General features: G+C 41.1%; 1 protein-coding gene across 1 annotated transcript; it reads right to left on the bottom strand.

The window, feature by feature from the left end:
• Window positions 1–1,759: 1,759 nt before the first annotated feature.
• ccdc71 (coiled-coil domain containing 71) lies at window positions 1,760–12,523 on the bottom strand. Its single transcript, XM_032550182.1, has 2 exons — window positions 12,396–12,523; window positions 1,760–4,555 (listed from the first exon to the last, which is right to left on the bottom strand). The coding sequence occupies exon 2, from the start codon at window positions 4,543–4,545 to the stop codon at window positions 3,478–3,480; it is 1,068 nt and encodes a 355-aa protein (XP_032406073.1). The 5' UTR covers window positions 4,546–4,555; window positions 12,396–12,523; the 3' UTR covers window positions 1,760–3,477.
• Window positions 12,524–25,800: the final 13,277 nt, after the last annotated feature.

Raw genomic sequence — 25,800 nt, 5'->3', positions numbered from 1 at the left:
GCATCTGTTCAAACCTACGAAGCCCACTGAATAATTAGAGATGTAATCACCTGCAGCTGCGCTCTGATCTCTACTGCAAACACAAAATGCTCCATAGCTGAAGGAAAATCATATTTTAAGAAAAAATGTTTTGGTTCACGTTGGTTTAGATGCAGATAATCTGCTGCATAAGGATTTAATCTGTTAAACACGATCAGCTCTGAGAGCCTGAAATCTCCTCCAGCAGCAGATCCAGCTCACATGCAGATGATTACAGCCGAATCATCAAAATGTTCTGCTGTGGAGGAGCAGACGGGTTACCACCAGCGCAGAGCTTGTTGCAGGAGCAACAGACAGAAAAGATCCTGCAGCAGCGCCTCCTCCTGGTTGGTTGGTAATGATCTGCAGTTTCAGGGAGAACAAAATGGCTCCAAGATCAGACCATGGTAGTTTGGGATTTTTCTTTATTGTTTGGTTTTATTTCATTATGACTTTTTGTTTGTCTAATTCAGTTAGTTAGTTTTTAGAGTGAGTTTGCTCATTTAAATTACTTATCAGTTAAATATTGTTTCTTTTTTTTTTACTTTGACCTTTTTTCATTTCTGGACCCCCCCCCCCAAAAAAATAACCAAAGTATTGTGCTTATGTTTACATCGATTGGATAATGAATTGAACAATAACTGATTGGCGTTTTCTCCCAACTTTTGTCGCCATTTGGCTGCGACTAAATGTCGCTATTTTGGCGTTTCCGTATGAAGCTTGAGAACTTCATACTCATGAATATCAAGTTCCGTAATTTACCGACAGCTGAGGTAAACTGCAATTTCACATCAGTCCGAAAGGCTAATAAAAATATTCATAAACACAAAACAGACAGTTCAATTGGGCAATAAATCCATAATATCTATCGTGATAGGTACGTAATAAATATTAATTAAAAATAGCTCTGATAGAATATTAAATCACTTCACTGAAATTCGAGCCAGAACCGCACAGCATTCTGGGAGATGTAGGCAGAGGAAAGGCTTTAGCAGCTGAACGTCTCACGGCTGGTGACGTCAACTAATTCACTCGGTCGGCTTGGTTACCTAGCAACTCACTCACTCTTTGGTTACCTAGCAACAAAGCACAGCAGCAGTTTAAGGTATCGCCTCATAACTTATTTTAAAAAACAAAAACAGGAGTGAAAAGTGGCTAAAACATTCCTGACGTGCGCAACCATTTAGCAAAGAAGGTAGTAAGAAAAACGGACTGGATGGACAGACGGACATTTCCGGGTGTGCAAAGCCTCACTAAGAAAAAAAACAAAACTGGAGCAAGTCAAACGCAAATGTTCCCATGGATTGATTATGTTTCTGTCGTGTTCTGTGTCTCTGAGTCTCTTCGTTGTCCTGTCCTCCTCTTGATTGTTCCCAGGTGTGTCTCGTTTCTGTGATTTCCCTCCCGTGTATTTAATGCCACCTGTGTGTCTGCGTCTCTGTCGGGTCCTTGTCGAATGTGCGCTCAGTCCTTCGTGTTGTCCTTTGTGATACGGTTGCTTCCGGTGTCGAGCCCTGGCTTCCGCTCGGCCGTGCTGCCCGTTGATTGGACTGGTTTGCTTTATTAAAATCATTTATTCTTCTTACCTGGGTCTGCAGCGTCTGCCTCACCACCCCTCACCCGCAATTCGTGACAGTTTCAGACTTGATCAAGTCCGGAGTTCAGCCATTCTCTGAGCCATTTGGTAAACCGGTCATCAATACTAAGGTCATTATAACATATTAAATATAAAACATAAAGATTGTTTTCAAGTCATTTTTATTGAACAAATTTTTTTTTCAAAGATCATGTAGGAAATACATTATAATACAAATGTTGCACAAACAAGACTAACAGAAACGGTCTAGAAAAGGGGATGAACGTGACTGCAGACAGACAGCGGAGGGTTGGGATCCGGGGCCACACGAACTTCACCAGCGCAGAGAAGCACGTCTGTAAAGCCGATCACCCAACACTGGTGCAGCCTCGGGTCAAACAGGGAAACCGCCGCCTTCATAGAAAGGACCTTCATGTTTTTCCGAAGTGGACCCGCTATTCCAACCAATCACCATCCAGGTTCATTAAGTCAATTACTGATTGCTGGTTGCTTCACTTGAAATGTTACAAACTAGTTTTATGTACCTGCTGTTTTCTGAACCATTCAAAGACCATTTAATAATTTAAATCAAACAGAAAAAGCAACTGAGGAGATTTTAGGTTTCAGCTTTTTCTCTAAGCTACTTTTATTTTTAGCACTGAAGGAAAAAAATTGTCTTGTGAATTGTGGTTTAATAGCAGAAAATACACACGGATGTCACAGATGACATGACGATGGTTTCAGCTGGTTCCTCACAGTTTAAACACTTAGAAAAGCGGCTTGTCGTGCACATCCCAACCTGCAGGGGGCAGCAGCGCCCAGAAATCGTTGCTCTTAAATGCACCAATCTGAAGTAGAAATGAAAGCAACATTGACATTCTTCGAGGAGCACCAACGATCCCACCAACAATTAGCACCTGTTGATCGAACCAGTTTAACCAAGAAAAATGATCCAAACAGTTTCCAGAACCAGAACAGGATTTGGATTTATAATTAATTAATAATTCATCTGGATTATTTAATGGGCCAGAAACCAGCATCATAGAGTGAAGAGGTTTTAAGTTAAATTACTGTGAACAAATGTTTTTCTCAAAACTTGGAGAATTTTCTGAATCTTAATCTGAAACCGATAAACCAATAATCACAAAACAGTTTATATTACAGGAGACCAGTTGAAATGAAAACATTAGAAGACCAGATTTGTGTGTTTTGTCTTTGTTTTTTTACGTTCTGTAACTAAGAGACATCAAATATTCCCTGCAGTAACACATAAGACCTCATTTCTCAGCCTGTTGATGCACCAACCAAAGGAACACTTTGTGAATAACTTATTATTTAATTTATGTTTCTGTGGGCCCAAACTCTTACTGTTCATCGTCCCAGAGACACAAAAAAGGAAATTAGAAAAAGAAACTAAATATTTCCCCCTTTTAGTCGAAATTGATTAAATTAAAAAAAGATACTTTTGTCCTGACATCAGCTCCATTTTCCTTCTTTCAGGGAAACGAGCAGAGCGGCAGAAACAAGTAAAAAATACTTACATTTCTAACAAAATGCATTTGCTTAAATATTTTCACAACAGCTGACTGAACTCGACACCTTCTGAAAGGAGAAGAAATTGACCTTTGACCTTCATCTACGGCAGAGTGGCTGGATGACTGTTAGGTTTAGTGTAGCGTCGACTGAACAGTGAACATGTACCAGCATAGAGACGACAGACGGCGCTTCTGTCCGGATCCTCAACACGACCCGGCAGAACCGCAGGTACGACGTCCGCTACGACCACGGACCGGACCGGACTGGACCGGATCGGTCCAGTGGAGGTCGACGGATGGGAAACACTAAGATCTGCTAACGGACAAAGTGAGTTTGGGTCGGGGCTTTCACTGCTTCTGGAACCGGAAGTCCCTCAGAACGTGGTTGAGCGGTTGGATCTGGATCACCGGAGAAAGGTTGACCTGCAGGATCTTCTGCGCTTTCCTGCAGGCCTCCGCCACGGACCGCGAATCGTCCACCTTTATCACTTTGCGTCCTAAATTTTTCTTGTCCTTCCAACCGTTTCTCTGCCGCGTGGCGCCTGTCATTCCCTTGGACCCGGGAACATCCTGGTGGAGGCCGTTGCCCCTCCAGCCGTTGCTGGTCAGGTCTGTGTGCGTCTGAGAGACCGGCCGACCGTTGGCGTAGAAGAACGGCGCGGAGTCCCCGATGAGGGCGCCGTCCAGCCGGATCGGACAGGACAGGCTCTTCTGGCTGAACAAGGCCACGGCTTTGGTGGGCGCCCCGCCACCGTTCTGAGAAGGCTGAGACGGTATTCCTGATAGCGTTGGAGGGAGCCGCGGCGAGGGGAAGGAGACGGGCGGCGTCTCAGACTCCCAGACAGTTTGAATCTGGAGTCTGGCCGTGTGGAAGCCAGACAGGCCTTCGATGCTGGTCAGTCTGAGGCACGGCTGCACGTCGTCTTCCAACATTTCTACAGTTTGAATTGGTGTCCTGCTGCAGACGACGGTGTGACGGTCCACCAGAACCTCCGGAGGCCGAATCCCTTGGATCCTCGGGCTGCTCCTCTCGGTGGTGCTCCAGGACGGATGAACCTCCCGCTTCTTGACCTGAGGCTTCCTCTTCCTCTTCTTGGTGGCGGGTCTCACATTCTTGCTGACCAACTTGAGCATTTCCTCGGTCATGGGAAGGCTGGTGCAGGAGCGGTAGCAGTACACGTCCTTGCTGCGCAGAATAGTGGGCCTGTGGCCTTCCTCGCTGAGCTCCTGCAGGAAGGTCACCAGCTCCTCCGTGCAGGAAAGGTCTCGAGACATCGGGCTCAGGATCTTCAGAGCGTCCAGCAGGACATTTTGTCCTGCTGAGGAGATGCGGGACCAGGAGTGAACCGCCCTCCGCTCCTCATTGGCGAACGCCAATGGCCGACGGACCAGGGGACCTTGAGGTGAAGCAGCCATGTTTGTGAACCTATAAGGGAAAAAAGCGAGTGAAGCATTAGCAAGGTCACCAGTTTAAAACAGAACCATAAACTGGACTCCAGATTGAGATTTTTGAAAATATTTGACCAAACAGGATCAGTGGGTTTTTACATGAATAAGAAAAAATCGTTGAATTTTTGACAAATATATGCAGCAGAATGAAACAGGATCTAATTAGGCCAAAGCAGCATTGAATTATATCCCCACTGATAATAAAAATCTTTACTGTTAATATATAACTAGGCCTGTCACGATAGCAAATTTTGCTCAACGATTAATTGTCTCAAAAATTATTGCGATAAACGATAATATTGTTTGAAGATCTTTTTACACTGATTTAATGGAAATGACGTAATAATGCATGCGATTTCCTGCCAAAGATAGATACACTTTATTTTCAAAAGAACATTTAACACTGCAACTGATAAACAAAATAAACAAAACAACCAAAAACAAAAATAAAATGGATTCTCAGTCTCCATTAACAAAAAACTCACTTGAAAAAAAACCTAAACAACATAAAGCCAAAGTGGAAATAAATACTGCATTCAATCAAAAGAGGGCAGATTATGAAGTCTGTATATTATGTTGCCCTTCAGTAATAATTAGATTTAAATAGAGAAGATGGGCACATCCACTACCTGATGCAATAATTCACACTACATGATTTTTTGCTCCTATTTTTCCCCTTATGACAATCTTAGAAAGTTGGTCTTTCTAAGATTGTGTGGTGTGTTACGGTAGATCGTCGTTGCTGCTCCGATCTAAATCAGGGGTTTTCCCACTGGGAGCTTAACGCAGCCTGTTGAATGTGACAGGCAGCCAATCAGAAAGCGCGGATTCTCCTCCAGCTTTCTGAGGGGAAATTACGGAGGGGAATCCCAAACAGCTGACACGGCGCAACCCGAAGTCCAGCGGACATTGGAGATGATATGTAGAAACAACATTAATGTTTATTCAACATGCAAAGAATATAGAAATGACAAGAGGAGGAGTTGGAGCGAAATTGCTACCGCAGTTGATAAACCCGGTAACTTTTCAGCTGTTCTTCGTTAACGTGACGTAAATAAGTTATAATGATTTTCATTGGGTCAGGACTTTACGCTGACACTAGCCACATGCATTGCAGGTAGATTGTAGTAAAGCATTGATTAATGCCTGGTTTTAAAATTAGTTCACTGAACTTGTAGCCATTATTTTGTGCCCATTGTTGGACACCACACGGCAGGACCGAACCCGATGGAACCGTTATACCTAGGATTTCTGTCGGCTAATGTGTGGGTCTGTCAGGTTTTGGAAATGGGCCGACAATCGGCTGGCAGCTCTAAGATCGTGTGGTGTGCGCTGGGCTTTACACTGAGGAAATGAGGAAGGGAGGGTCAGTGGAGAGAACCGGAGTTGAGCCTTTTTTCATTCAGTGTCATCAACAGAAAGAGAAAAAGGCCGGAAGAGACGATAATGCCGATAATTAAAATGATGTCGATAGTTTTAATTTATCGTACGATTAATTGATTTACCGTTTATCGCTACAGGCCTAATTAGAGATCAGTTTATTAAAGAAAAGCAAATTAGCTTTTGACAACATTTAGCTTAATTTTCCAAACCAAATACTGACACAGTTGGGTTAAAAACAGCCGCAGCGTTTCTACCTGCTACATAGAAAACTATCTTCTGCATAAGCCTGAAAACCTGAACCAGGGCAGAATATACAGACACACGATAAAACAAAACCTTTTCTGAAACAGAGTTGATGTGAGCCAAAGCACTTCACACTTTGAGAGCAGAGATTGAAACAGGCTTTCCAAATAAGTAGCGAACTTTTACCTCACAGCCATTTTCCACTGTTACAATTACATTTCTTCATATACGGCTCTGGACAGCACATAACATCACCAATACTAGCTGACATGACAGAACTATTACTACTTGCCCAATAGCTACATGAATGCTCCATGCTAGTTTGCAACCTCTACTGACCAAATTACGCTTTGCGTAGCCTGGTTGATTCGCTCCAAACCAGCAGAAGGAAACTCAAATTTCCATGACAGTCGGATGAAAACTTAACTACAGATGACAGAATATAAACTTTTACAACTGTTAACTTATGTTAGTAGCTCACCCCTATCAGAGGGTGAATGACTGAATGCAGCATGAAGTGCTTTGGAGTCCTCTAGACTGGATACACAAGTACAGGACATTTACCATTTTACAGGAGCTTCTTCTTCTAGTCTCATGTACCAGAAAACGGCCATAAAGTCCAATTTTTCGGGTCTGTATGGCCAGAGACATTGCCACTGACCAAACTGCCTGCAGCGACAGCAAAGCCCTTTTTTTCTTCTCACCAGCAACTCAAGTCTTTAGGAGCCAGACAACTGCAGCAACAAGTAGAGTTCGAAGACACGGCTGGTCTGGAAGTATCAACCATGAGCTACCTGGCGATTTCAGTGAGAGGCCTACTTGTGGACACCAACAGAAGAAGATAAATGGCCACATCCTCTTAATGAGAACCAAAGACTGAACAGGATATTACACCTCATTCGAGTTGAAATGTTCATATAACGACCACATTTTAGACTTTTTACCTCCCAAGGACTAGTTGCACTGGTGTGATGCAATTTTCTTCAGGTGCACTACTGAGAAAACGGCTCACATTTTAAATTCATCTCACCTTATAGTCCTGCTTCAGCGGCAAAACGAGAGAAACCGAGGAACTTACTGACCAGCCAAATCTCAGCGAGGAATTCAGATAACAGAGGCGATCGCAATTATTTGCAAAGATTTACACTCGGACTCGGTTGTGCAAATAACATGTTCAAGCAACTCTTTCAAGTGCTTGTGTGATGGATTGAAATGTGGTTATTTCAGAGGCTGGCTAGTCTGATTTGGCTGAAGCAGTGGTCAAATCCAACCAGCAGGGGGAGTCTAGCGCTTGCGCTAGCTATAGTGAAGAGCACCGGAACTTCCTCCTTAGTTAATAATAACCGTTGGAGCAGAAGCACCGTGTCCAGCTCTTTTATTAAAACACTCCCCTTCTTCAGGTATGAGTATATGTATATACACGCCTGTATATTGTAAATGAGTTTATTAACTTTCAGAAAGCTGTGAGTTCTTTTGGCACTCCGAATGTTAAATTCTGTTGTTAGCGCTGTTGCTAACATAAATCTGTTAAATCGAGTTAATAATAACCGTTGGAGCAGAAGCACCGTGTCCAGCTCTTTTATTAAAACACTCCCCTTCTTCAGGGCATTTACACTTGAGCCAAAATACATTATGGTACAAAGTAAACGTCTTAATGAAGCTCCATTATGTGCACATGTATGACAGACAACAAAACAAAAACACAGTCAGAGAGTTTGGACCACATGACACATGGGCATCATCATGACAGTGACTTCTCACTACATCGACTATGAGTGATGCCTCGTCAGGGTTGACCATGGTGTATTATAAGCCTGGTGGGCTGCCAGGCTTTATTTCCCTCCCTGCCCAACCAGGCTACAGCTACAGTTAGCTTGGCCATTAGATTAGTGATGTCAAACTGCATTTCTCGAGGACAGTTTGACATCAACACCTTATCCCCGCTGTTGGCTACTGGCCTTGCATGCTCTCCAAATGTTTTCTAACTCAGCCTCTATGAGGGCTCATTATCGGACAATACCACACCAAGGTAGCCACCAAATGTAAAAGCCTCAAATCTTGCTTGGCTCAATGCAAACTTTTAAAAGCGTGACTATAACTTAGCCCTTAAGGTTCATGTGGGAGACACAGTGAGACCTTCTTTATTTTATGATTACAATCCATATTAGAGTAAAATATTCCCACTGAGCTTCTGTAATCTATCGTCCCTGTGTCACACTGATGTGATTCCTGACTTTTCGGCTTCTTTGTCTCCTGGATATCGTGTAGAAAACTCTATTTCCTTGCGGTGATTGGTGAACGATGGTGTCTAGTAGGGATCCCACAAACTAAACGATTTCTGGACTGTCTGATTCTGCGCTCTGCAATGACTTTTTGTCACGTGACAAAACAGATTTTTCCAAGACGATGTTAAATAAGGAACTAATTTTGATGACAGAAGGTCACTGTTCTGCTCCACTGCTGCCAAATGGATAATGTTCAGGGGTTTTTTGTTCTTTTTACTCTGCATAATAGACTTGTGACTAAGTGGACTTTTGTCAGTGTTTGCTGTGAATATAGCTAATAAAGCCTTTAAGTAGCTGTGATGCATTTTTCCTGCTTTTCTATGTCTTGTAGATCATGAAATATTAATTTCATTATGGGCGTGTTATTTTCAAGAGGATCACTTTCACAGATTTCTATGGTTTAATAGGTCAAAGAAAAATGACTGGGAGGAGTAGCAGTTCTCCATCAGATCAGGTATTTGGTTCCTGACAACAGCAGACTTTCCAAATGCTTGATTTACTGGTTTGAAGAACTGGTTTCTTCTCCTTATCTATGATACATATTTCATTTGCAAGGAGTCCAGCAGGTACTGTGGTTGCAGAACAAGCCCCAATCATCACCCTTCCACCACCATGTTTGACAGTTGGTACCAGCTGTTTGCACTGGTAGTTCCTTTAGTTGATGTTGGTCACTTTGGTCCATTATCTGTGCTTCTGTCTGATAAACCTAAAGGAAGCTTTTCTCCTTTTGGGGATTGTTTACAACTTTCTTAGATTCTTATAAAGGTTGGTGATTTAATGGTGCATTTAATCAGCAGCAACCGTTGGCTGCACCTTCCCCTCAGAGTCCAAGAACATAATAACACTATACTTTGGTTTTGTTTGTAATATATTGACATATATTGTAACATATTGACTGACAACCAACAAGACAAACTCTCTGCTATCTATCAGTCTGGACAGGATAGAGTCACTTCTAAAGCTTTGGGACTCCAAAGAACCATAGTAAGAACCATCAGAGTCCAGTGGAGGACCTACCAGGAGAGGCTGACACACCAGAATCAGAGAAGCCATCATTACCCATCATGCCTAGCACCTGCTGTAGCAGCCTATGGGGGCAGTGCTATGATCTGAGGTTACTGCAGTAGATCAGGACTAGGTTGAGCTCAAAGAATGAGGTCAGCTGACCACCTGAATGACCAGGTTATTCCATCAATGGGCTTTTTTCTTCCCTGATGGCACAGGCATATTCCAAGACAGGATTCATTGGGCTCAAATTGTGACAGAGTGGTTCAGGGAGCATGAGACATCATTTTCACACACTGATTGGCCACCAGAGTCCAGAGCTTAACCCCTTTGAGAATCTTTGGGATGTGCTGGACAAGGTTTTGCTCAGCCTCTACTATCATCAATACAAGATCTTGGTGAAAAAATAATGCAACACTGGATGGAAATAAATCTTGCAACATTACAGAAGCTTATTGAAACAATGCCACAGCGAATGCGTGCCGTAATCAAAGCTAAAGGCGGTCCAACAAAATATTAGAATGTGTCACCTTTTTTTTGGTGGCAACTTTTTTGGGGGGCCAGGCATTGTATTTAGTCTTATGCATGGTCTCTTGGGGTGTTTTAACACCTGAGCTGTATTATTCACCATAAACAGACTAAGGTTAATTTACAGATCACTTAATTTTGGCACAAGTGAAAGCTCATCCAAATGCTTGATCTATAGGACAAGGAAACACCAGTCCTCCTACAAACCCTTTTTCTTGGTTAACTCTGGTTAAGTGTGAAAGCAAACAGTTTGTCAATCTTTTTATCCTATCTTGGTAAGCCAGCATGTGCAAACAAGATATCTACTTTTATGTCTTTAAAAATGGTAACATATTGAGCTTGGGCAGATGAAATTACTGCTTTCATCAGGAGCTTGAGATGAGTTCATGGTAAATGCTGCGATGGTAATAATAGTAAATATCACTTGCGATATCTATGCCTATTTTCTCCTTTTCATCCCTTTCTCATCAGTGCATCCTAGACTCTGTGACCTTTAGCATTTTGGGTGATGTCATTAGTGTCCAATGTGAACATCTTTCACTTTTCACTGTTGGCGGGGGCTTATGTGAATTGATGTCTGTCTGAGTTTTGGCTCCAGTTTCCATATTTATAAACTGATGTGCACCAAACTGAACATGAATATTTATTAAATGTCTATAAAATATTAATGCAAATATCTGATGGGAGTAGCCTAATTCCTCCACAGCAACCCCTAGAAAAATAAAAACAATCAGCCCCGAGCCAAGCTTTGACCAAGTATTTTGCAATTTGCCACATTTGTGGTGCCTCAAGACCTATAAAAAAGCGTTTCTTGGACCCATGGTCCAAACTGCACAGGAAGATGGTCCTTCTGGTCCAAATCTACCATGTTGTGTATTTTACACCTTGTGTATCCGGGTAAACTCCTCATAGAGTTTTGGACTCACAGGCTTCAAAATGACCTGTTGTGGTCTTAAAGCATTGGGGATAAATAGTTATCAAAAACTTTTTTCTGCATCAAAGCATGTGCGCAAAAAGATATCTTTCACCACAAAAGACAAAAAAGTAATAATAACTTACACACACAAGGCCGGATCTGTACCAAAGATCCTGTGTGTAATCACAGATCAGCACTCAGTATATTCAAATAGCCTTGATATCACTTTAGCTCCGCCCACTTACAACAGGAAGTGACGGGTTTCACTGCTTAATGTCTTTGTTTTACAGTCCAGCACTAAGTTGACTCTGCTGACTGAGCCTCAAGACTGGGTGACGTAAATACCAACATATGAACCCGACTAAGATTCATGTGGCCATTATGGTTGTGTGAGATGCAAATAAACTTGGCTGAGCTACTACAAAATATCAGTGTTGATACATCTGGCAATTCCAGCTGGCTAAAAACTCATTTTTTAGCTTTGACTCACATAAATACTGCTATGTTTACTGCTGGATGCACATCAGCCAGATGGCCTGGGGATTCGTTGGATAGTGTTTGACGTCAGTGTAGACTGATTTATAAAAAACTGTTTCTCAGCACCTTGTGCATTCAAACAACGCATCAACATGTTTAATTGAAGTTGTACAGTGCTTAGTTTGATTTACTGAAACAAATAACCAGAAATGCAATTTAACAGGTTAGTACCGCAGCTAACGCTTTGTTACACAAGTGCTGTAGCCATCTTGGATTTTTGCCTCTGGGTGTTTTGGGATCTTCCACGCCATCCTTCCTATTTCCAAATCCTAAAATTCCACATTTGAAGGATTTATACAGCACTCCATAATTCTACTGCAAACTACCACCAGGTGAAGTTGCTTATATTTTAAAATGCTAATATGACTGTTAAGCAAATACAACATTAAAAACTGAGATTTCTTACAAAAACCATGAAAATGTACAGGTTACAAGGCTAAAAGAACAAAGGAACCATCAGATTTGACATAAAAACTACCAATAAACCAGTCAACGCCTTGAGTACTGAGCCATGCCGATATGTGCGCAGATTTTACGCGTTTAGTTGCTCTTGAGCGCCCCCTTTATGAACGCGGACACATTTAAAAACGCCGCTTTTCTGCGCAGTTTACTGGAGCACAGCTTAGCCTACAGTCCAACAGCCATGTAGCCACAAAAAGGAAGCTCCTTTACAACTTTCACAGGTTTATTTAGAGACGTCGCCATTTTTTACCCGGTCTAGTAAACTGCCAGCAAAGAGCTACAGTAGCCAAACACTCTCTCAGCAAATCTTCCCTCCGTCTGAGGCAGTTTTTCTGGCTGCTTCAGACCTCCAGCCGGCCGGGGCCCTGCCCACAGCGCCGCCGGCCGTCGCGTAACCGAGCTGGAGCCGTTACAGAGACAAATGCGAGGCGCAGATGGAGAGGAAGGGGCGTAATTACCTATTAACGGCGCTGTCTCGGCATCCTCCGGTCGCGGCTGGGTCGACGCTCCACGGTAAAATGGCTGCTACAACACTGGTGCGGATGACAGACCAGAGGGAAGAGGCGGAGGCAGCCGGGGAGAGAGAGCAGGGAGGCGGGCTCAGTCGGCCCCCCTGAAGGGTGGGGGTGGGGAACAAGCAACTGTTATTTCTAAAAACATAAATCTGGAAAAAAAAATAAAAAAATTCAAAAATCTATCAAGTATAGAAAACAAGTTTTTTCAACAGAAACTCTTGTTAAAAAATATAAAACACAGATAAAAGGGGGTTGGGCTTGACAACTGGGCGGGGCTTGAACTGTTTTTCTAATTTTGGTGCTTGCATTTTTTCATCAGCTACATCATCATTAACCCATGTTGCAGTTATATATATCATATGGATTCGATTCAGTCAGACGTCGGATCTCGGAAATTTGGTGTACCCAACTTAGCTATGTTCTGGTTGCAAATGGAGGATGGGCACAGATGCCAAAACGTATTGCATTCTGGGTTATTTAGGGTTCACTGTTAGTTCTGCTAAATAGTCGCTTATAGGTGGATACCAAACAAAGACACACATAGTGGAAAAATACTAAGAAGAGCAAATTCAAAGGATTGTTGTATTTGTCTTGAGAGGGACAATGGCCTGTGAACGTGTCAAAATTAGGCTTTTAAGTGGATTGGATCCTTTGGATAAACTCTAAATTTACCTCGCAGATTTTACAGTTTTGTTGACAATATTGAAATTTTAGCATTTGTCTGAAAACTCTAAGTGGCTAACCTAGCTAACTTGGCCAGCCATGTCAAGTTAGCTAAGATAGCTACTTAGCTAACCTAAGTTACCTAGCTAGCTTAGCTAACTAAATTAGCTACCTAAGTAGCTAACGTGAGTTACTAAGTTAGCTACTTAATCTCTTTAGACACATTAATCTGTCTGAACTATGGTGCGATTATAATGTTTATGTAAATGCCAAGCAGACTGGAAACTGCTCCAAAAGCAGGAAGTGGACTACAGAGCATGGCATTCTGGGTAAATACACTCAAAACAAACACGCAAGTCTAGTTCTAAAGTGAAAAAGAAATCCTATAACTGCTAAAATCTCTCACCACTCCATTTTTGTTTATATTTCATGAACGAGGAAGTTTCGCTCAGTGTCTTCTTTGGAGGTTTTTGTCATTTGCTTCAGTGGTTCTTGTTGCAGCGCCACCACAGGCTTGGAGGGGAACAAGTTTTTCTATAGGTTTAGTTTGTCACAGCACAGTGTAAAAGTAAACCACAGCAGCTGAAAATGTAACAAATGTTACATTCGTTTCGCAATTCGATTGAACCGAGTCTATTGGACTATCAGGTGTGAAAACACCCAAAGTTTGACATCTTTCTGCTGGACAGTCTGAACAACTTTGTTGGATGGTTTGAAGTTGAAAACAGTATCCCTGCACAGAAATCATCAGTGGTAGGAAATCCCTCTCCAGAACAAAACCTCCCAATGCTGCAGGATCAACAAAATATCTGTCTGTTTGGTTAAGGACTGAGAAGAGAAACTTACAGACATCTTGAACATTTCTCTGAGCCACATTTCTCCCTGCCACCTTCAGGTGTACCACCAATACCCTTATTCCAATGATGGCTTCTCTATTCTGCTTTTATTAATGTCAACTAGTTAAATATTACTTATTTTTAGCTTAGTTTTTATTAGTTATAGTAATAGTTTTAGTTTTTTCATACTTTGGTTAAAAGTTCAAAGTATTGTATCATGATGATATCCATTGATTGGGTAATGAATACTCAACAGAAGAACCATCTTCAAAAATTTTAACGATTATTGTTAAACAGTAACTGACTGGAGTTTTCTCCCAAATTTTGTTATATTGTCATTTTGTGAACTAGCATGAGCATAAGTGGATTATGGAGTGGCTAATAAAAATATTCATAAACATGAAAATAAATCATATCATGTCTTTAATTTCAGTATATTTTAATTACAGTGGCTTGCAAAAGTATTCATACCCTGTGAACTTGTTCATATTTTGTCACATTACAACCACAAACATAAATATATATTCTTTGGGATTTAATGTGAAAAACCAGCACAAAGAAGTAAATTCAGGTAGCAGCTTCATTATCTATAGCCAGGCTATTTTAACAACAGCAAGCAATCACACAAAGCTAATTAGCATCGTTGACTAGCGCCCCAAAAGAGAACTGACAGGAATCCGTGGCAATGGATGCAATATTAGTTGGTGGAAAAGTTGTATAAATAATTCAGATTACATTTAGGCACACACTATTTAGGATTGCTGGATAATACAGTTTGAAAAAAAGTGTTTTAGATGCAACCAGCAGCCAGTGCAACAACGCTGGTAGTCCTAATAATGATTCCAACCTTAGAGAAATGCATGACAGGAGCTCTACAGTTAGAGAAGATACAGGGTGGAGGTAAAAATAAAAGAGCATTTCCTAAAGAAGAATAAGTCAGAAGAGGACGACAAAAGGACAGAAGAGGAAGACAGCAGAGGCTTTGGTGAAGAGGAAACAGGTGGAGACAAAGAAGGAGGACACAATGAAGAAGATGATAGTGCTTCCGATGAAAAGGACAGAAGATGATGAGGAGGATGGCAACACTGAGGTTAGCGAGAGATGAAGATGGCGTCTCTGGAGCGGATAATGATGGCTGCTCTGACTGCTCAGATGAAAAAAAAAAAGAAAATTCAGGAGATGGTGATGAAGAAGCTCTGGAAGGAAGATCTCTCCTCAGGACGTTTGTTAATGTTTGGTTTGTGCAGAGCTGGAGAAAACCTGTGGTTGTTTCTTATGGTGACAAACCCATAAGAATCTATCTTATGGGTAACTGTCCATCCATCCGTTTTCTGTACACCCTTGTTCCTAGTGGGGTCGGGTGGGTGCTGGTTCCTATCTCCAGCAAACGTTTTGGGCGAGAGGCGGGGTCTGGACAGGTCGCCAGTCTGTCGCATATGAGTAACTTATGTCATGAAAATATTAGTTATTTCCATGATGATAATGATTTGTGACAGACCCTCCCGACCTATATACTCCTAGATTAGCAGTTTTAAAAACTGTTTTGTCATGTAAAAGTTTAATAAACTTTGTTTTAATGACAACATGGAACGTGGAATGATTCCACTCTTACTGAACGAGCAGAGAATCCTGCAGTGATGCCACTTAAATCAAAGACAGACGTGTTTCACATGAAACTGATGTTGCCAGAGGTCAGTTTAACATCACCATGAGGCAATGCGACTGTCTGCTTCCCTAAAACAGCTTGTGAAGAGCTATTTTTTTCTAATTGGTTTCCTATAACAACAAAAGCTTGAAAGATGACACCTCCATGAGATCTGATGTCTGCTTTGCAAAGCCAGTCAAGATTTGCAGACGGCAATCTTCCTCAATCTGTGTTCATTTTTCAACGTCATGTTTTCACCATGTTATTCTGTGTTGTGAAAACTGGTGTAAGGAGGTGGGATCATTCCAGGCTAATGCAGACAACAGATCACAAAGGCCTGAGAGAAATAAGTGAATCTTGTATTTTGATTTATTGATGATTATAAGACAAGTTATTTTGAATTTACTTATGTAAACATGTGGATTAATGATGATTATGAAACTAGTGATTTTGTATTTTGATTCATTGATGATTAAAGAAGAGTTGATTATGAAATAGGATGAATTAAAAATAATAAAATAAAAATCAGACGATTACTAAAAAGAGTAATGCATGAAAGAATGCATTAATGAATGTTGTGTTTAATGGTTTAATGGTTATGATAATCATGCAACATACATAAGAATGTAATTGAAATTAAAGCTGCAAGCAGCCTCGAGCGGCCCTCGCAGCAAGCGCCGCTCCGGCCTATTGGCCACCGCGGGGGTTCCAGCCATCGCAGAAGCTCTCGCGCGGTTTCCAGAGCCGCAGCCCTCTCGCCACCGCAGAAGCTCTGCCGCAGTTTCCAGCACCGCCGCCCGCCAGCCACCGCAAAAGCTGTCGCGCATTTTCCCCGCCCGTCCACCGGGCGATACGCATGAATGCGTTCGGCAGCGCTCCCCGATGGCTGTCAAAAAATCTGGTGCAGATCGGTCGATGCATCAAGGAGACACAGCCGATGTATTAACTTAGGGGGCGCAGTGGAGTCAAATTACATTTCAAACCCGTTGGGCTCTTTAGAGGTGAACAAAGGTCATACATATCCAGTTTGGCACCAATCGGATGATCTATGTGTGATTTAGAGCCAAACGTATGCATATGGCGAGGGATTGATATTCGCCATTTGGCCACGCCCACACGGTTCAGCCAGCAGCGAACATTGACAGAGTTCATCATCCGAATCATCTTGATTAGGTCAAGAGAGCCATAGATGGAACTTTCCAAAGAAAAAAATAGCACTTCCTGTTGTGAGGGGGCGGGGCTTAGATGACGTCATCATATGATGACACAGGATCGTCAGGCATCCCACCAGGATCACTCATGCCAAGTTTGATGCAGCTCGGTCAAAATATGTGGAATCTAGAGGCAAACGTATACCAACGGCGTTGCCGCCATTGAAAACTCTTGGCACTTTAAAGCAAGTGAGACCAACTTCCTGTCTGTCATCCAACACAGAATCACCTTGATTAGATCAAGAGAGCCATAGATGGAACTTTCCAAGGAAAAAAATAGCACTTCCTGTTGTGAGGGGGCGGGGCTTAGATGACGTCATAATATGTTGATATAGGATTGTCAGGCATCCCTCCAGGATCACTCAGGCCAAGTTTGGTGCAGCTCGGTGAAAATATGTGGAATCTAGAGTCAAACGTATACGAATGGCGTTACAGGTCACTTCGCCACGCGGCCACACCCACCTGCTTCATCGCAGCTGGTCAGGGCTGGAATCCACAACACACCAACATGTCTTCTGTGTCCGGACACAGTTTCATGTTGATTAGGTCAAAGGGCTAAGATAGTGACCGTTCACAGTAAAACATGACACTTCCTGTTCTCAGGGGGCGTGGCCTAAGTGTTGTCATCATTTGACCATTGGGTATTTTAGGACACCCGATGACGATGAATCACTGAAAGTTTGGTATCTCTGTGAGTTTCTGTGCAGGAGATACAACAGTTTCGTGTTTCATGGCGAGTAGGTGAACTTTGACCCCTGGTAACCCCCCTTCAGCAAGCTCATACAGTCACCGTTTTGATAACTTTGAATTGGCCATGCCTTATGATCAGATTGACCGAGTTTGAAGCCGATCAATCGAAATCCCTAGGAGGAGTTCGATCAAATACGAAGGCTGTAAACGTCAAAATCGGTGTCAAAATGGGACCTTCAATCCAAAATGGCCGACTTCCTGTTGGGTTTTGACCATGGCTGTAAGAGACTTTTTAGTACGTCCTGACAAGATACACATGTGTACCAAGTTTCGTAATTCTAGGTTAAAGCATGGCTTGGGGCTGATCATTTAAAATCTCCTAGGGGGTGCTATAGAGAAATTAGGCCACGCCCACCAAATCTTGTTATGAATTCCTGTCGGTGGGTGGATAAGGATCCATCCTAGTGAGTTTGGAGCAGCTGGGCCCGAAATTGTGGAATTCAGAGCCAAACGTATGGCAACGGCGATACAGGTCACTTCGCCACGCCGCCACGCCCACCTGCTCCATCAAAGCCGGTCGGGGTTGGAATCCACAACACACCAACATATCTTCTGTCTCTGGACACAGTTTCATGTTGATTAGGTCAAAGGGCTAAGATAGTGACCGTTCACAGTAAAACATGACACTTCCTGTTCTCAGGGGGCGTGGCCTAAGTGATGTCATCATTTGACCATAGAATATTGTAGGACACCCAATGACGATCAATCACTGAACGTTTGGTATAAGATATAAGAGTTTCGTGTTTCATGGCGAGTAGGTGAACTTTGACCCCTGCTGACCCCCCTTCAGCATGCTCAAAAACTCACCAATTTGATAACTTTAAATCAAACATGCCTTATGATCAGACTGACCGAGTTTGAAGCCGATCAATCAAAATCCCTAGGAGGAGTTTGATCAAATACGAAGGCTGTAAACGTCAAAATCGGTGTCAAAATTGGACTTTCAATCCAAAATGGCCGACTTCCTCTGATATTTGGCTTATAACATTAAATGTAAGTTCTGAATGTTTTGGTGAGCTCTACAAGTGTACCAAATTTCATGTCTACGATGAAGTACGTTCATACCATTGTGTCTCCAGAAAATTGCTAGTTGGCGCCGTTGAGCCATTTTTTTGGTGATTTTTGCGACGACCTTAAAATACGAAATTTTTAAACCGCCTATATGCTTCCGCCAAGTTTGGTGAGTTTTTGAATATGATAAAGCCCCCAAAAAGGCACGCGAAGAGGGTGGCAGAATCGTAATAATAAACAGTACAGATACAATAGGCCTTCGCAGCGCTTTGCTGCTCGGGCCTAATAATCAAATAGTGTGTTAGGCACAGAGGCAGGGAAGGGGCAAGTCTGGACATGTCCTGGATTGAGTGCGGGTCCTGCCCGGACTTGCCTCAGACTGTGTTCCAAATAAGGAAATGAAACCAGATGGTCAGAACAGAGTGGGGCGTTGACCAAATGAGGGGATGGTGGGGACTTTCTATGAAGTAATTGAATGCTTGAGAAGTCAGGTACATCATATAGAGTCATGGGTTGAAAGGGTATATAAGACCAGGAAGAACAAGAAGAGATGTTCTTTGTCTCTGGTGCAGAAGTTAGCAACACAAGGATGCAGAGAAAAGATCAGCAGGGAGCTGCACCCTGGAACCACGGGGACGTAACAACTCTGCACCGCTAGAAAGAGACGAGATCCATCAACCCTAAATCCCTGGTTCCTGATTCGACCGCCTGCTCTGCGCTCGACCCAAAGATTTCAAAGCTGTTGCAACGGACTTGGGGATTAGACAAAGATCACAGTAGTGATGAAGAACTGAGTGCTCAGAAGACAACAACCGGTTCTGCTTTGCCTCTATTCTAAGTGGGATTTTGCTGTATGAAGCCAAATCTCAAGCCAAGGACATTGGAACCTTCCGTTGCTGAGATCATTTTCCATCTGGGTTTGAGTTGAACTGCCTCCCAAAGTCTCTTTCAGTAAATTAGTGACACAGTTTAGGGAAAGAAGTTAGGAAATTATTAAGGTGATTATATTCAAATTGATTTTTATTCTTATTTTGCGATCATTGACAATTAAACTGTCTGTCATTTACCCCTGCTAAAAGCTTGCTTAATAAAGACGCATCAAAATTCTAATAAGGATTGTGGACATTGAAATTAATTGAGTCAGTTGTCATTTTATGATTCTTCTAGTTAATGTAAAATCCATGTACATGTTTCTAGAAATGTGGTGGCTTCAGAAATTCCTTTAGTGTTGATAAAATAATGACCTTGGGGCTTAAAGCGAGCCACTGAAAATTGACTAGTCTGTAACAAGTGCAAGTTGTTGATAGAGGGAGAGCTACCGCCAACAGGAGTGGTTATTGAAGTTATGCAGTTGTGAGGGCTACTCAGCTGACTGCTTCTTAACTGAAAAAGGTCGTAACTCCTGGATCGTAGGTAGTTAGAGGCTAGTTGAGTCTCCTTCGACACCAGCTTAGACAGGTCATCTCTCCCAGACCTGCTTCAGGGTAAGACTCGAAGGTTTAGAGGTTTTCCAGACCCGTTAGAGGGAGAGCTGGTCATAAGTCAGTCCTTTGGAGTTGTGAGGTTTAGGGCGGAGCTGGCTATTGTGTAACGACATATAACATTTAAAAACATTTGAAAAGTTCCAAACTGTATATTTAATTCACAAGCAAAATATTTTGTTTACAAACTAAATGTTCAGCTCCAAATGAAATGTTTATTTTGCTAACTTAATATTTATTTTCCAAACTAAACATTTAATTTTCAAACTAAATATTTAGCTTGCTAGCTAAATAGCTAATATGCAATTAGCTTGCTAATAGAAAGAAGTGGAATATCAAAATACTAAATACTAAATATTTAGTTGGTAAACTAAATATTTAACTTCCTAAATAAATATTTAATTTGACAGCTAAACAGGTTTGTAAACAAAAGATGGTAACACTTTATTTACTGTGAATAAGACTGTCATTACACCGTCATAAACATGACATAACACCTGTCAGGAACATGAGTAAGTCTTCATGAATATTTATGACTGTTGTCATAAAGTATCATTCGGTAAATCATGACACTTTTAATACCTCCTCTGATTTACATTATTCAAAATGTCTTTGTTATGACAACTTGTCATTAACCAAGAAATCATGATCTGACATAAATTTGTTATAAAAGTATTACTGATTAAACTTAAAAATTATGTAGCTTTATGTTATTAAGCTAAAGTTTATAAGTTTAATAATTTAAAGCTTTGAAAGTAAATATTTAGTCTATAAACTAAATCAGGGGTACTCAAGTCCAGTCCTCAGAGCTACCATCCTGCAAATTTCAGATGCTTCCCTGGTTCAATACTCCTGAATCAAATGATCGGCTCGTTAGCAGGAATGTTCAGAGCTGATCCTGGTCTGTTGGAGTAAAGATGCATCTAACAGTTGCAGGACTGTAACTCTGGAGGGCTTGAGCTCCCCTGAACTGAATATTTGGCTTCAAACTAAATATTTAGCCACAAAATTAAATATTTATTTTCCAAACTAAACATTTAATTTCCTAAACTAAATACATAGCTCATAACTAAATATTTAGATCCAAGCTAAATCTTTAAATAATATGCAAATTAGCTTGCTAATAAGTGGAAGTGGGATATTAAAAAAAACTGATTTTTTACTAAATATTTAGGTTATATACTAAATATTTAGCTTGTGAATTAAATATTTAGTTTGGAATATATAAATGCATATATAAATGTACAAATGACATGGAGAAAATAAGACTGAAAAATTGACTCCTGCATTGTTTTGTCTTTGACAAGCTAATGAAACCAAAATATTGCTTTTAATTTTTTACTGTGTAGCTTTAAAAACATATCGACAGATCCATAGATTATTATTATTATGTACATTTAACCTTCCAGAGACCCTGGTGTGTCAACTCTGCATAGCCACGATGTGATGGAGAGTAGCCATGTTAATCTGCTCTCTGTCAGGCGTAAAGAAGCAGGTTGTTTGGGTACTGGAAGATGTGAAATGGGACATAAACTTATTGATAGCTTTGTTGGCTGTTTTCTGAGGAGGGCTGAGAACAGCTGCTGCTCACCATGCAGGCCTTGGCTCCCCTGACGGAGCTCTGTCTGCAGCAGAGCGCCCCTCTGAGTCTGTCTGTTTCCTGACAACACAAGCTGGAGATTCCCCTTCCAGCCAGACGACTCCAGCTATCCATGCATTTACTCTGGATCAATCAGGAGTTTGCGTGCTAGCCAAGCAGCTGGTGACCGTATAGAGCTGGAGTCTAACAGATTTAATTTCTATTTGCATGATCAAGCATAACATTATGCCTAATAGTGTGTTGTTCCTCCTTTTTCTGCCAAAACATCCCTGATCTGTTATAAAATATAATAAACTATATAATATAATGAATAAACAAATATATTGTTTAGTTTTATTTTGTTGTGAGTTTTTGTTTGTCCAATTCAGTTAACTTTAATAAATTTTAGTGTGGTTGCTAGTTTTTAAAGTAATTTTATTTATATAGCACATTTTTAGCAATAAACAATTCAAAGTCCTTTAGAGGAGTTAGAGGAAAAAAACAAAAAAAAACAATAACAAAAGAAGAGCAAAAGAAAAAAGGACTCAGCAATTTGTAAACTAATAGGAGTTTCTCTGGATAAGCTACTAGGAAAGAAAAAGTAATGCTAACTGTTGATCTAAGGTAATGAGTAGTTAGTTTCTCTAGATATCTAAGTTTGTTCTAATTTCTGCTCTGGGTTGAGTGAAGTATAAAACTAGATGTTCCTGTTCTGGGTTGCTGGATAAGAATAAGTTCTTCACAATTGATAAACTAGAAGGAGTTTCTCTGAACTACCTAAATACTGATCTAAAGTAATGAGTACTCCAGAATTTCTAAAATTTATATTAAACTAGACAGACAGAGTAAGAAATAACACATCAGGAAAAATAAGCACATGTAGCAACATTCAAATAATACCAAGACATGAGCCAGTAAAGACAGTGAAATCAGAGGGTATGTATTTGTTCCAAATTATTATGCAAATTGGATATAAGTGTCATAAAGATTACATTTTTTGTTCTGCTATTAAATGTATAGATGATATTGTGTGTCAGGGCTCTTTGAATCACTATAATTATTTTCAGAGAGCTGGTTGATTAGTTTGTCTGCTGAGCTCAATTAAAGGAAATCTACTTAAGAAGGATGTTCCACATTATTAAGCAGGCCACAGGTTTCAAGCAATATGGGAAAGAGAAAGAATCTCTGCTGAGGGAAACCATCAGATAGTGTAGTGCCGTATGACAATGTATGAAAACGCTTCAGATATTTAATGAAAACTGAAGCGTTATCGTACTGTGAAGAGATTTGTGGCTGATTCAGAACAAAGACGGTTTTACAGATAAAGGCAGAATGAGGAAAGTTTCTGTTAGACACATTCATCAGATTAAGAGAGCAGCTGTTAAAATGTCCTTACAAAGCAGCAAGCAGTGATTTGAAGCTGCTGGAGCCTCAAGGTGGAGGATCCTCCAGAGGCTTGTGGTGCATGAACCTACTATTGGGCCCCTAACCAGATCTCACAAGCAGAACCGGTCCCAGTGGGCCCAGCCGGACATGAAGATTAATTTTCAAACAGACTTGTTCACTGATGACTGCTGTGCAACCCTGGATGGTCCAGATGGACGCAGTAGTGGATCGGTGGTGGACGGCCACCACATCCCAACACGGCTGTGACGTCAGCAAGGAGGTGGTGGAGTCATGCTGTGGGCCGAAATCATGGGAAGAGAGAGAGAGAGAGCTGGTCGGCCCCTTCAGAGTCATGAAGGTGTGAAAATGACCTCAGCAAAGTATCTGGACTTTCTGACTGATCATTTTCTGTCATGGTTCCAAAAGAAGAGCCGAACCTTCAGTAGCAAAATCATCTTCATCATGACAATCCACCATCTGATGCTGCCAGGAAAACCACTGTGTCATTGGCTGCTATGGGCATAAAGGGGAGAAACTCATGGTGTGGTCACCATCCTCCTCTGACCTCTGACCTCTACCCTACTGAGAACCTTTGGAGTTTCCTCAAGCAGAAGATCTGAATGCAGTTCATATCAACCAGCAGCTCTGGGAAGGTTTTCTGACATCCTGCAGAGAAATTCAGCAGAAACTTTCCACAAACTCACAAGTTCAATGGATCCAGAATTGTGCTGTGATACCAGAGAAGGTCCAAAGTTAACATGGAACTGGGTCTGTTAAGATGGTTCTGATTGAAATAGCTTTTGATTTTAGTACATGTGAACATTTAATGCTGCACATTCACAGAATGACCATTTAATGTTCTTTATAATCCATAAAATGTTTAGGAAAGTTGCTGTGCATAATAATTTGGATCATTTTGCATTTTGAGTTTTTTATTTTTGAAAAACATCCTGTTCTCATGGGGAGCTTTGTTCAGTAAAATTTGATTTATACTGTAATAGTTCATGACTTGAAACTATTATTTGAATTGACCATTTAGGAAAATCTGAGAAAATATAATTTGCATAATAATTTGGAACATGGTGTATGCAGATTAGTCCGTGTCTTGGTACAGTCTGTTCTCCCAAACAGTCTCTGATAAGGTGGTATTATCTAAGAGAAAGTCCTTGGACAGTTCAGCCATAAGATTCTACAGATGACTGGGAGAGGAGATGGGGAAGAGGAGCTTGTTTGCATAAACTCCAGGAAATTTGAGAAAGCCAGCAAGCCAAGGCAGACACAAGGGAGTCAAATTCAGAATAAACAATATTCTTTAGATCGGGCAGACTGGGAACTTCTCCAAGATTGATTCCATCGACTTTGGAGTTTTAGTGTCCAAAGTTTGCCTGCAAAAGAATTGCATCCAACTAGCACCTCCGTCCCAGAGCATGTCAGTCTTTGCTAATCGGTTCAATCCATCACAAATTTGTTGATATTCCAGGAATAAAAATTAAAACAAAGGATATTGTATCAATACTTTCAGTATGTTTTTAGTTAACCTTATAAATGCACAATACAGTTCCAGTTGTTTTAGTTTTTTCACCATTAATTATCGTCTTTATTTATTTCAGTTCATAAAAATGTTTTCTCAATTTCAGTGTTTGTTATTTTGTTAGCTTAGCTCACTATAACAACCTTGTGCAGCATCTGTCTTCCTCAAATAACCCTTGAAGCAGTTTGGCTTTGTAGAAAACCTTGAAAACCCTTCAAAAGCTTCGAGGGAAGGGTTTACCTGGTCCCACACAGATGGCAGCAACCAGCGTTGCCCAACCTGTCGGACCGTACCGTAACGCATCCTGCTGTAAGACACCTGGCCAGGTACTCCCTCCTTCTTCCATTACACCAAGGTCCAGTTCTGGTGGTCATGGGAACCATCGGTCCATCTGGTGCTCCACCGGAGTCACCACTTGTACCCTGACTGTACATACATACTCCTTTCTTTCACTAGTTAAAATACAGTCATTATAGCTAATGACTGTTGTTATAATAGCTAGTCATTAGCTGTCATAGCTATATGAAATATTATAGGTATAAGTTAGCTATATTATAGCTAATATAGCTATTATTAGCATAATATAGCTATTTTCTCTATATTATAGCTAATATAGCTTTATTAGCTAACTGTAACTATAATAACTATACTAGCTAATAAATGTTGCTATTGTCATTAGCTATCATAGCTATAGTCATTAATCTATTAGCTTTCATGGTTTAGCTGTATTTTAGCAATTGAATGGGATGATTCCTGTTAAAGCTGCAATATGTAAGTTATAAAAATATATATTTTTTACTTATTTGCTTTTATCCAATTCTAACCATAATTTTAAAACAGAACTTTATTAGCGATAGAAAACGTTTTTTTCCAACTACCCAAACTATTGTGTGTTTATGTATTTAAAGCTGCTATATGTAATATAAAAAATTGCTTTTTGCATATTTATTGAAATCGTCACTATGTAGTGGCAGTTTGTGAAAACTGAGCTCCTCCCAGTTCTCCCATAGCTAACTAAAAGCCAGGAGGCGGGTCTTAGCGTTGTTGATCACGTTGTTGTTAATCTAGTATGGCCGCTCATCCTCCCTCCCGCTCTGTGCTACGCTGCTAAGGCTAGTTAGCATAGCCACCGATGACAGTGGATAATCTGTTTTCCTTTGCCGGTAAATTGATTTTCTGCCTTTAGCACATTTAGCGGCAAGTTCTTAAGGTTGATTGACAGCGCTACGACCCGCCTCCTGGCTCTGATTGGTTG

The sequence above is a fragment of the Xiphophorus hellerii genome, chromosome 20, assembly GCF_003331165.1.
Source record: "Xiphophorus hellerii strain 12219 chromosome 20, Xiphophorus_hellerii-4.1, whole genome shotgun sequence".
Classification (NCBI taxonomy): Eukaryota; Metazoa; Chordata; class Actinopteri; order Cyprinodontiformes; family Poeciliidae; genus Xiphophorus; species Xiphophorus hellerii.
The sequence above is the reverse complement of the archived record's forward strand: the minus strand, read 5'-3'. Positions and strand labels throughout refer to the sequence as shown.

What these genes read in the sequence shown, in the direction of transcription:
- ccdc71 (XM_032550182.1), bottom strand. Translation starts at nt 4,545, where the DNA reads ATGGCTGCTTCACCTCAAGGTCCCCTGGTCCGTCGGCCATTGGCGTTC.